Source organism: Podarcis cretensis (assembly GCF_951804945.1).
Source record: "Podarcis cretensis genome assembly, chromosome: 7".
In the NCBI taxonomy this organism is placed as follows: domain Eukaryota; kingdom Metazoa; phylum Chordata; class Lepidosauria; order Squamata; family Lacertidae; genus Podarcis; species Podarcis cretensis.
Window position 1 is genome coordinate 36,817,386 of NC_137176.1, and position 12,169 is coordinate 36,829,554.

The following is a 12,169-nucleotide window of genomic DNA, read 5'->3' on the forward strand; positions in this document are numbered from 1 at the left end:
TAAGTTTGAATAGTGATGAGACTTCCATCCAGCTTGTGTCAGAGTGGCTCAGAAAGTAAGTTCAATTACTTAACTCCCACAACTGGAAACAGCTCAGCTTCTTTTCAAAGCCAATACAACTTTTGAAGTCAGAACCACATTCTGAAGGACCACGGGAAACCTACTTCATGGGAGAGGGAGAGAGGGAAAAGATCGGAACTTCCACTTTCTCACTCCTGCTCTAGAGTGCTCCAACCCTGCTACCCTGGACAGTAAAATATTGTTTAAATTTCAAAGTGGAGAAGGGTTCAGGTGTGACTATTTAAGTAAGGAATTCTTTCTAACTTGGCCTTTAGTCTAAGGAGAATGATTTGGGAACCTTGCAATGCTCAGCTCTTCTTTGAGATAAAAACTTCAAACTACTGAAGCTTATATTCAGGCCAAGAATGGAAAACATTGCTAGCATCTCTACTTTTGCCCTAAAGTAACTCTTCATCAGGGGAGTATTATTTAGTGAACAACTGCTTTTGTGTGCTCCAGAAGGAGCTATGTAAATTTTTCTGCTACACTATTACCAGTGACATTTCATAGATGGTTTTTTTGGAACTCATACTGCCTCTGCCCTTTGTACACCTTTCACGCTTAAATCTCCATTCCCCTTTCAATGGAACACCTCCTCATCTTATCCTTTCTGAACTCTGCCATTATCACTGCTACTTCACTATTATCATCCACCAATATTTCTAATGACGATACCCCCTAGTAGGCTGCTCAGCAATCAGGCAGAGCGAGTCCTTCTCCTCTCCTGTCTGGAAGAGGTTGATGAAAATAGGGTGACTGTGAAGACAATATGGAATCTAACAGACAAGGGGGCAAGTAATGATAGCTGTTAGTGGCTGCACTGAAGGGGCAAAAGGGGGAAGGGGCAGGTGTAAAAACAATGTAAGGGGGGGATTTCCTCCCTTCCCCAGAGAGAAAGAACTTCTCATGAAAGAAGTCAAAAACTTGACCAAAAATTATCTACTACAATTCCATGGAAATATATAGATGCATCGAAAACAAAAGAAACCAAATGTTTTTCTTCCATCTAGTATTAGACCATAAAATGAATGTTTCAGAAACTGCAGGCATTGAATATAGATGAAGATGTTAATTCAGGACCTGTTGCCATTTAAAGTGTGTAGCCAATAACAGAAATGAGCTGTGCTATTTACCTCTGAATGAACTCTCTGAATATGTGATTGAAGATTGCCTTTCTGAGAAAAGGCTGCAGGACAAAAGGCACAGGCATGGGGTTTTTCACCGGTGTGTTTAATCATATGGGTTTGCAATGCCCCCTTCTGATTAAATGCTTTTCCACATTCACTACATTTAAATGGCCTTTCACCTAACAAAAATAAAATTGTATTTATACACACACACACATAAAACAGAAATATGAGTTTTCATTTGTAACAATTTCTAAATGCATTTGGCGTAAAATAGTACAGTAAAACAGAGCAATGATTACAATACTCTACTGGAAAACCATATTTTTTTTCCTCTAGCAAACATTCGTAGATAAAATAGCCCCCTAAACATTGTAATTTTTTGTCTGATCATCCTTCTCAACTATACATAAATATATTGCTTTGTAACCAAGTAAATGAGGGGCTCATGCTTCTATTAAACCACTACTAAGAAATACTTGATTACATTTCCATAATTTTACCAAGTACTTAAATGACTAAAAATAGAACTCTTCAAGGCAAATAAACAAACGGAGCATATATCAAGGCTCCATTTGGTCCCAGAGACATTCCTCTCAGCAAATAAAGGAAGAGAGCAGGGCAGCATTGCTACTTCATAAGTTTGGGGAATGAAAGGATGTTCTGCCTGTTTGGTGGGAGGAGGGTTGCCTGCTTGTTTTTTTTGTTAGCAGGGATGATTTGGGGAGGTGAATGTGGTTTTTGCCTTTTGAGGAGATATTTTGATTGTTTCTTAAAGGACGATATTAGTTTGTAGCTTTTTGAGAGGCATTTGGTGTTTTTTTCTGTTAGTGTGGACTTTGGCGTGGATCAGCAAGTTTTACTTGTCTGTGACTTTTAGGGTAGACAACAAGGGTCTTGCCTAGTTGTCACTTGGGTGGGCTGGGGCTTTTTAATGCTGGGAGGGCTTTGCCTATTTTTGTGACTTTTGAGGGCAGATGTATTTCTCTCAGGTTCTGTACTTTCTTGTGCTTTGTGGAGGCAAATATGCAGTATGAGATTTGGGAACCAAACCAAACGTCTGCTAATTGATGGAGAAGACTATTGCCAACTATTTGCATAGGGACTGCTTTGAAAAGCCATAACCAACAAAATACCTGGGGTCATTTTCAAGCCAATCTAAAGTGAGCTGTAGGAGCTTGCATCTCTCTTACATTGATTTAATCATCTAACTCCTCAAGATATACTTAAGTCCTGAAAATTGAATATATTTCATGGGGTGGTAGTAGAGGGACTGAAATAGTTAATTCTTAATTAGGGCCAAGGCTGACCTCTTGTGGCCATTTTCTACATTTCACATATAACAAGGGGTTCCTTGTAAAAATATTATTCCATATTTCTGAGAATTAAATTTACTTTCATTAAAATTATTTAATACACATTAATGCGCAAAATGTTTGATAGTTAGGGGCATACCAAATATCAGAATACTAATTAAAGCTTATCCGCACAGAATTTCAATATATACATGCCATACGGTCTAAAATGATTGCATTAAGCTTGCCTGCCAATGTGCATCAGAAGCCAGCTTGAGAGAATAAACGCCAAGGGAAAAAGGATGAAAATTTAAGTTAAAAGGTCAACAAAACTTGAAGAGGCAGAAGCAAGCTGTTCACCCAGAAACAGCTGTTCGTTATTCCATTCAATAACATGAGTGGGAAACTGCAAGGTTATTTCAGTAAAACTTGACACAAGCAAATTGATGTATTTGAGTAAGTTCCCCTGGCCCAGGTTGTACAGGCTGTACACATAGCACAGGACAACACTGAACCTTGAACATCTAATATTTTTTGCATTGCTCCCTTTCCAAATAAAACTTCAACAAAAACTGGCACCTACTACAAGCTGGCCCCATTCATATAATTTGTATATCCATATAGCAATTTATGCTCCTAAGTCCCACTTCACACTGAGGGAGCAATCCTATACACTAAAAGCTGTCATAAAACAAGCCAGTGTAAGTTAAACCAGTGTAATGATCCACCAGACAACTTAGCCACCTTATGTCTGGTAGCGAGAAAGCAAGCCTTCAAAATAATGTTTGAGTTAACGCCACCCTTTTTAACTTACACCAGGTTGCCAAGTCATGTGACTGAGCTGAACCTGCTTAACAACCAGCATAATTCAGGTCCCATCACATCCCTTTTTTAGGGCTTACACCAGCTTAAGATCTGCCCGGCTAGGGCTCAGTCCACTGGATCCCAGCTGAGCCGAAGATGAGAGAGTTAAGCTGGAATAGCTTGAGCTGTGTTCTGAACCTCCCAACTCAGCTGGAGATCTTCTTTTGTTAATTAGCATCAACAGTTGAAAGGAATTCAATTCTCCTATTTAACTAAAAAATTTAGATAGGGAAGCAAAAGCAAGCAGTGTGTGTTCATTAGGTTATCTGAAGTCTATACACATTTTCAAATACACATCTCTGTAGATTTATTCACCTTACCTGTGTGTATTCGAACATGCCGTGTTAACTGACTTGGTTTCTGGAAAGTCTTTCCACAGTGTGGACATGAATATGTAAACCCACTTCTGTCAATATTTCTGTTGTATGACCTGCTGTTTGATACCCTGTAGACATATATTAAGTAGTTAAATATTATGGTGAATTCAATTGCAATGTTATCACCTCATTTGAAAGGTAAACAGATTACCATCATTATCCCAACTAATTCTGGTTCTACAGAGAATTGGAATTAGAAATGAAGGCCAGGTATACAGTATTGTAGATGCTTTAATGGTAACAATACAGTGGTACCTCTAGATACGAACGGGATCTGTTCCGGAGCCCCGTTCGCATCTAGAAGCAAACGTAACTAGCGATGGCACGTCTGTGCACGTGCGCATCACTTTTTGCTGCTTCTGTGCATGCACGTGACGTCATTTTGAGCGTCTGCGCATGCGCAAGTGACGAAACCTGGAAGTAACACGCTCCGTTACTTCCGGGTTGCCGCAGAGTGCAACTCGAACACGCTCAAACCGAAGCACATTCAACCCGAGGTATAACTGTACAGGGCAAACCATAATTATGGCTTCATTACAAATTTTCCAGGCTGAATCCGTATCAAACACAGACAACAAAAGAAACCCAGTAGGCACTTGATGATTACTGTCAAACACACTGCAGTTATCTCCTGATTAATGAAGCCGTGAACATTTAAATAAACAACTTGGGAGCAATTTACCTATGAGATTGCCTTACCCCACATGTGCCCTATCAACAACCTCCAACTGGCAGCATTGGCACTATTACCGAAGCCACATCATACCTGTTCCGCATTTGTATGGACTTGTTCATTTTCTGTGGCAGCTCCTAAACTTTGGAACTTCTTGCCTATTGAGATCATGCAGGCACCTTCACTGTACTTTTTTCAGTGACAGCTAAACACATTCTTGTTTAGGCAAGTCCACCCACATGCTTAGAAAGTTGAGGTTATTTTAACTTTTCTATGTTTTAAAAGTTTGGTGCTGGTTTTTTTCTTGGTATTACTATTTTATCTTTTGTAAACTGCTTTGAGGTTTTTTACAATCAAGAGGTGTATAAATTTTATGAAATAAATAAATACCATGATGTCAGGGGCTCAGGAGCAGAGGCACAGGGAAGAGAGGAGATGGAGAGCGAAGGGGAAGAATCCGAGGGGAGCGTAGGAGAAGAGGACAGTGGACCGAGGGATTCCATGAGCCTCTCCAGCGAATCGGAAGATTCACAGAAGGGGGCGCCAGTGGCCAGGGGTAGGGGGTTCCCAAGGGGAATGCCCCAGGAGCAAGGGGGCAGCAGGGACTCCCAGAGCAGTAGCTGGAAATCAGGACCAGCTTCCCCACCAGAGCAGAGTGGGGGGGAAGAGTCCCAAGGATCGGGGCCAGTGCATTCCCCACCAGGGAGAGAAGATAAGGCAGGGCTGACCACGCCTCCATCAGAAAGTCGGACAATGGAGGAGGTCAGATCCGGCCAGTGTCCCGGAAGAGGGAAGCAGTGACCGAAGTACTGTAACGGTTAGGAGAAAGGTCACTGGGCTGGCGCGAGAGGCAAGTTCAAATGTACAGGAGCGCGGGACAGCAGAGAATGAGGATTGGGAACCGGGTCCTAAAGCCCGCCGGAGGGAGGGGGAGGAGCTAAGCGACTCAGCGTCGGAAGAGTCCAGAAAGGGCAATGCCCCAGCGGGCAGGAGGACCCAGAGGAGGAGAGAGCAGCGTAAAAGGTGGAGCAGGGCTAGGATCTTAAACTGGTGTCATAGGGGAGGAGACTCAGACGGGACTTCGCCGATCTAGGGTTTAAGACGTAGGGCTGCACGCTGTGGCTTTGAAATGGAAACTGAACTTCAATCAAGACTTTTGTACATTACTACAGCCTAGCGTTGGTCCTCTGTGAGCTGGGACCTAGAGGCAGCTCTGACAACCATGAATACAAGTGCTTATAAAAACTTAAGATGGGTGCTTGCCATCTCACACATGGAATATGTCAGACAGGTCATGTGCACAGTATAAAAATGCAAATATATGTGTGTACTTCTTGTTTCAGAAGTACACATACACACACTCCTTCATAATCCTACACCTTAGGCACAGCAGAAATGTATGTACAGAATTTCCACAAGTGGGATTGAGTGGGCAGCACTAAGCAGCTTAACATCTAAAATTAAGTCAGAGTATTAGTTATAAGCCTAGGGACGCGGGTGGCGCTGTGGGTAAAACCTCAGCGCCTAGGACTTGCCGATCGTCAGGTCGGCAGTTCGAATCCCCGCGGCGGGGTGCGCTCCCGTTGCTTGGTCCCAGCGCCTGCCAACCTAGCAGTTCGAAAGCACGTCAAAGTGCAAGTAGATAAATAGGGACCGCTTACTAGCGGGAAGGTAAACGGCATTTCTGTGTGCTGCGCTGGTGCTGGCTCGCCAGATGCAGCTTGTCACGCTGGCCACGTGACCCGGAAGTGTCTTCGGACAGCGCTGGCCCCCGGCCTCTTAAGCGAGATGGGCGTGCAACCCCAGAGTCAGACACGACTGGCCCGTACGGGAAGGGGTACCTTTACCTTTACCTATTAGTTATAAACAGCTCCCTGTTACTGAATTGATTTTCTGCTTCCCTACATAATTTTTACTTTTGCTCATTTATCTTCCTCCACAGTATTCTTGCCAATCAAAATGCCTGACTTATCCGCTTGAAATAAAATATTCCTGATATGTTTAGCAGAGTTTAAGCAACAATACGAAAAGTCACTTGAATTAACGAAGGAAGGATGCATAACAAAACCCTGTCAGCTTTACTAACTGTTGTGCTTCACGTGGAACTTCACCTAGGCATAAGGATGATGTTTCATGGCAATAGCTACCTGAGATAAGCTATCAGCGTGAAATCTGGTTGGCCTACTTTTGCTTATGGGTGTTCATCCTAGAGTTTCTAAGGAAGGCAAGCATGATGGGTCAGCCAGAGAAGTTACTGGGCTTTTAACCTACTTGTTCTTTAGTCGTTTAGCTATTCTTACCTTATTTTGTAATGAGTTTTCATGTGCTCCTTTAGTTGGGAAGATGTTTCAACCTCTTTCTTACAGGTTTTACAGATATGGGTTTTGCTTCCAGACAATTCTTGACGGTGTTCTTCCATGTGTAAGGCCAGCTGGCTCTGCAAAGTAAACTCATCTCCACACTCTGAACATATAAGATTCTGCAAAGATAGTAAACTGGTTTGATTCTTTTCTAAAACAGCATAAAAATACATTACTTTATAATAACATTTCATCACTTTAAGCATTTTCAATCCTTTGCTGGTAGAAAAATTGTCTATAACAATCTGGGATCAGGATCACACATACGTCAAAAAATCCTTGGTGGAATTTATTAAGCATGACACCATTTGCAAGTCAAAAAACAGTTCCCTACTCCCCTCCACATCTTTGTATTCTGTATGCACTTCAAAAACGAAGATAATAGTCACCTCTTCCTTTTCATGAAGCATAATATGAGCTTTAAGACTAGCCACTCTAGAGAATTTTTTGTTGCACACAGGACAAGTAGGATCTTCTCCATTGTGGGTACATTTATGCAGTGTAAGGTTGAACTCAACATTAAACGACATCGGACACTGGTCACATCGATGAGGCTGTTTGTGGAAAACAAAATCAAGGCAATATTTAAGCTTCATAATTCCATTGACGAGAAAATATGAGACAGAGGTCACATCATTATGATTGTAAACCACCACGAAAACATCACTGGTTTAGTATATAAACTCCTTAAGTAAGTAACGAAGGCCAAATGAAATGGTGCCAGTTGCCAAAACAGTAAAACTTCAATTCTCTGCAATGGCCTTCCTTTCCTTTTCCACACCTTATTACAGCATTTATTTACTGTCTTTGCAAAACCATCTTTATGCCAACACACCTTAAAACTTTCCCCACACAATGCACTTTTGGAGTGATAACTGAGCTTTACACATTTCAGCTTTAAGAGAGGAAAACCAACCTGAAACATTTCACTGGAAAATGTTTGTTCATTTACTTCTTTCCTTATTATGATTCTAGATTTTTAATTTGTGCAACAGAATTTTAAATAATATTAAGATCTTTTGTATTGCCTAAAACAATGGCATTACAAAACAGGCGGAATCTTGATAAAGCTTGAATTTGTATATTGTTGTTTCCTAGATTATTAATAGATTTATATATTCAGTGGCTTGAGCAAGCGGTTATGCCCCAAATACAGCCATTTCTTCCTAAGCTTGAAACAAGAATAGTGTCTTTCAAAATGTGATATATCTTATATCTTCCTGGATATGCATATGACAAGAGGTAGAAAAGCTCCATGTTATTAAGCTTCCTCAAAATTAGGTTTACAAAGAACCCTGGAATTTGATTCATGAGGAAATTAAATGGAGATTTGTGCACCTATTCCACATCAGTCATTTTGTCACAAGAGCTACTCAGATTTATTGAGATACTCACCTTGTCATTTTGCTCATGATCCCTCATATGGCGCTGGAATTGTGTGTCTTTCGAAAAAGACAGAAAACAGATCTCACACTTACGGATGTTTGGTACTTGCTGGGTATAATTATTGTTCTCTGTATTCAGTGTTAGAACACCATCTACAAAATAAACAAACTTTTTTTAAATGAAACCATGCTACTTGTTCTGATTGCTTATTTTACAGCTGCTCAAAAATGTCCATTACCATTTGCAAAGTTTCGTATGGTTTTTTTTCTAGTTTTGTTATTGTAAAAAATATGCATAATTTGAAAATAAATTATTTCATTGCCTAAAGCTCTCAACAGCATATATTAAAAATGCAAGTTAACCTTTACTCTTTTCCCTTTAATTTGTAACAAATTTTTCAGGTTACATAGGTTGCAATCTTCTTATTTATTCTTGTAGAATCACAGTGATTTCAGAAGTTATATAAAATATAATAAACGACTGCTGACTCAGTGAACAATCTAAATAGAAAGGTGCACTTGCAACTCTGCATTTGTATCCCATTCTCAAGACCCCAAATACGCAACAGTGCTAATTACAATACTATTAAAAATAAGCTAAATTTGTAGAACTATCTGCATGTTTATTATGTTCTATTGTGTTGAGGGATTCTTAACAGCCTGATCCTTTGTGGAATTAGGCATACAAAAACCCAGTGAAATCAATGGGCTAAGTTGTGGTATCAAGATTGTACTCACAGATATTAACTTAGTTCTGATTTTTAAAAACTGCACATTGTTCACTTCCGCACCTGTACATATTACACTTTGTCCATCTTGTGTTTTGTAACCAATACTAATTCTTAAAATAGTGTAAAGTTCAAAAAGGAAACTGTCTCCCAAAACAGTAAGTAGAATGTGAATATAGGCTTCTTTCATAGTTTTTGAAACAAGATACTGACTTGTTTTGTGGTTGGAGCCTTCCCACCAAAAGAAGTGTAACCAACTTCGCAGTCTCCCCTTGAAGTACAGAAGACCAGAGCTGCTAGGTACTAATATAAATTTACTCTATTTCTCTAGCCCACCTTTTTCTCAAAGGAGCTCAATCTACATGGTTCCCCCATCCCCATTTTATCCTAAGAACAACCCTATGAGGTAGGTTAGGCTGAGAGACAGTAACTGGCCCGAGGTCACCCAGTGAGCTTCATGGCTTGTGGGGACTTGAACCCTGATCTCCTATGTCCTAGTCCAGTACTCTAACCAATACATCACACTGGCACTCAATGTGATTTCACCACTTCATCTCTGTGACAACTTTAACATGAGGTGTTTTTAAGGAAGAAATGTCTCCTATCACTGCTCACTGCAACAAGTTCACTTTTGTTGTGGATATACAATCAGACTATAAGCAGGGATACAAGAAAACATGCTTCAGAAATACAGGAAACTTTAATGAGATACCCCACAAGTGTAATGTACAGCAGACTGCAGGGCCTCTTCATCACCGCTGCCAAGGACCAGTTCCATCAGGCCTCAACTATCTATCATCTACAACAGCCATAATGAGATGGTTAGGTATGCCTGGGTTTTTAACATTTGCTCTCTGAAATCTGGCCAACTTATTTGACTCCATTTCATACACCCATTGGTTTGTTTATTCTTGGCCCCTTCACTACATGATTCTTTTGGGGACCCACCTGCGAAAGGTGTCAAATACTGAATGTGGAAGAAAGTAATCAATTAGCGCAATAGACAGATGTGGCTATATACAACTACTAAACCATCACCAACTGCTATTTCACCAGTTGGATTTGGGCTCCTCCTACTCTCACAGCAGGCATTTAGAACAATGGGTTGAAGCAGGAAACAAAACACAATCTGAGAAAATTGCCACCACCAACTTGCTGCTGTTTCACCAGCAGAAATTGTGCCCAGCAAGCTATATAATGGGTCAGGTTTTTGGTTTTGTTTTTTAAAACAACTGTAGAAGAGATATCTACCTTTCAAGTAGGTTTTTTTTATATAATGGTTTGAGAACTGGGGCAAGATGAGCAGAACAAAAGCCAATTATGCTTGAGATGCAGGGGTGGGGGAGGAAAATAGATGCAAGAAAATATTATATTTAGTTTCCCTGTCTTTTACATCCAAAATCTACCTAAATGTAATACTTCAATGTAATCCTAATCATGCCTACTCAGAAAAAAGTTCCACCAAGTTCAGGACAAAGGATGGATAGGCCAAGGCTGGTGAACCTGTGGCCCTCCAGATGTTCTGCAGTACAACTCCCACCTCTGACCATTAGCCATGCTGCCACAATGGATGGGAGTTGTGGTCCAACAACATCAGGAGGGCAACAGGTTCACCAGCCTGGTTCATCATCTCTGGTACTACCATAGGATGTTAAGTAGAATAGAACATTGCTGTGGCCGGGCCACAAAGCACATCATCAACAGTACCCCCTTCCTCTGCTCAGGAAGTACTGTCCAAAAATCCCCAAGCCATCAACACCTGGAAAAGAGCAGCAATGGTACCCTATGATGCCCTAACCTTGCTTTTTTGGATAAAAAGGCTCAGGACTGGAATACAAAGAGTGCCAGGGCCTCAAAAGTTCCACGGATTTGAAAGCAGAGGTGGGCAGCGTCAGCAAGGGTTTGACCCCCAATTGCAAGGACGAAATGGTTTCCCTCTCTACATAAGCTGCTGAAATGAAGTCAGCTTGGGGAATCCAGGAACGGAGTGGTTTGTGTGAGAGTTAAGACTTCATCCGAGTTCTGGTACTCCGAGCTAATCCCTGGCTCAGAATTCTCCCATTTTCAGAGCCTGTCCTTTTTGCACCTTGGTGGGTCTCGGGGCTCGAAGGAGAACACAAAGCAGACCCCGCACCGCCCCTACTACACACAGCCTTCCTGCCTTCCGACATGGTCGCCGAGCACCGGAGGGTGAAGACAGGGTGTTGCTGAAGCAAGGCTCCAGAGAGAGGAACCGCCGCCACTGCTGCTGCTGCAGCAGCGGAGCGCCCGCAAAGGTGGCGCCGCCCGCATTCCTCTCGAGGCTGCGGGAAAGCCCGTCCCTTCACACGGACGCCTCGAGAGCGCATCGCTCGCCCCGGGATGGCAACCACCCCGCTATGGGAACCCCCCATTTCCTCCGCGCCACCGATCGCCTTAGAAAGGGCGCCTCAAACGGGGAGAAGAGGAGACGCCGCCGCCGCCGCCGCCCTCCTCCTCCTCGCTCCCCGTCCCGCTTCCCTTCCCTCGCCCGTTCTGACAGAATCTCGCCTTCCCTCCCTCTATATATAGATTTATAAGCGCGCGCGGCGGTAGCAACATGCGCTCCTCCGCCTCCGGCTGCGCGGAGTTAGCTCGGTATCATTCCGCACAGGGCCGGCCGCACACTAAGTCCCTCGCACAATAGGCCCGGCCTTCCTCCTTCGCCTTCCTCCATATCCGGGGACTATATGCGAGGCCCGGCGGATTGTTTCGCGGTGCCTTTCTCACCCTGCGCGAGCGATGTGAGGGATTCAGCCCGGCGCCCGGAGACGTTTTGTTTTGCTCTTGCTTTTCTCTTTTGCTGAGCCCGGCCGCGCTTCCTCCTCTTTTATTTTTATTTTTTTACCTGACTCGGTGGCTGCTTTGGTGTTTTCTCTACCGCCGGGTTTTGGAGGCCGCCCCCGCGGCATGATTGCCCCCTCCCCCTTCCCCTCCCCCCTCCCCTGTGCCTTTGGTCCGACGCGCGCGCGTGCGCGCGCGCGCACACACACCCCTCACGCAACGATGGCGGAGGGAGAGGCGGTTGGGCGGTTCGAACTCGAGGGGAGGGAGGGGGGGGGTGAAAAGCCAGAACGCGCCTCTGAAGCGGCCGCGCGCGCCCACGTACAGGGGTGCGCGCGGCCAGCGAGGGGCAGGAAAACACGGATGCGAAAAAGGGCTGGTGCTAGCGCGCACGCGCGGCTCGGGAGGCGGCGGCGGGGAAATAAGCGCATGCGTCATGCCCGCAATAAATAGCATGCGGTCGGCAACAGGAAGAAGGGTGGCAGCTTGAGTTACTGT

General features: G+C 43.4%; 1 protein-coding gene across 5 annotated transcripts in view; it reads right to left on the bottom strand.

Annotated features, from left to right (window-relative positions):
* Nucleotides 1–11,838, bottom strand: part of ZNF236 (zinc finger protein 236) — a 46,290-nt gene extending 34,452 nt beyond the window's left edge. Inside the window, exons 1-6 of one of the 5 annotated variants that reach the window (XM_079983729.1) lie at nt 11,736–11,838; nt 8,152–8,294; nt 7,146–7,310; nt 6,697–6,875; nt 3,667–3,791; nt 1,194–1,366 (exon numbers count right to left, since the gene is read on the bottom strand). In XM_079983729.1, coding sequence (XP_079839855.1) covers nt 1,194–1,366; nt 3,667–3,791; nt 6,697–6,875; nt 7,146–7,310; nt 8,152–8,294; nt 11,736–11,799 — 849 coding nt within the window. In that variant the 5' untranslated portion in view covers nt 11,800–11,838. The other 4 variants (XM_079983732.1, XM_079983731.1, XM_079983733.1 and 1 more) reach the window with 4 other exon arrangements.
* Between the last annotated feature and the right edge of the window lie 331 nt (nt 11,839–12,169).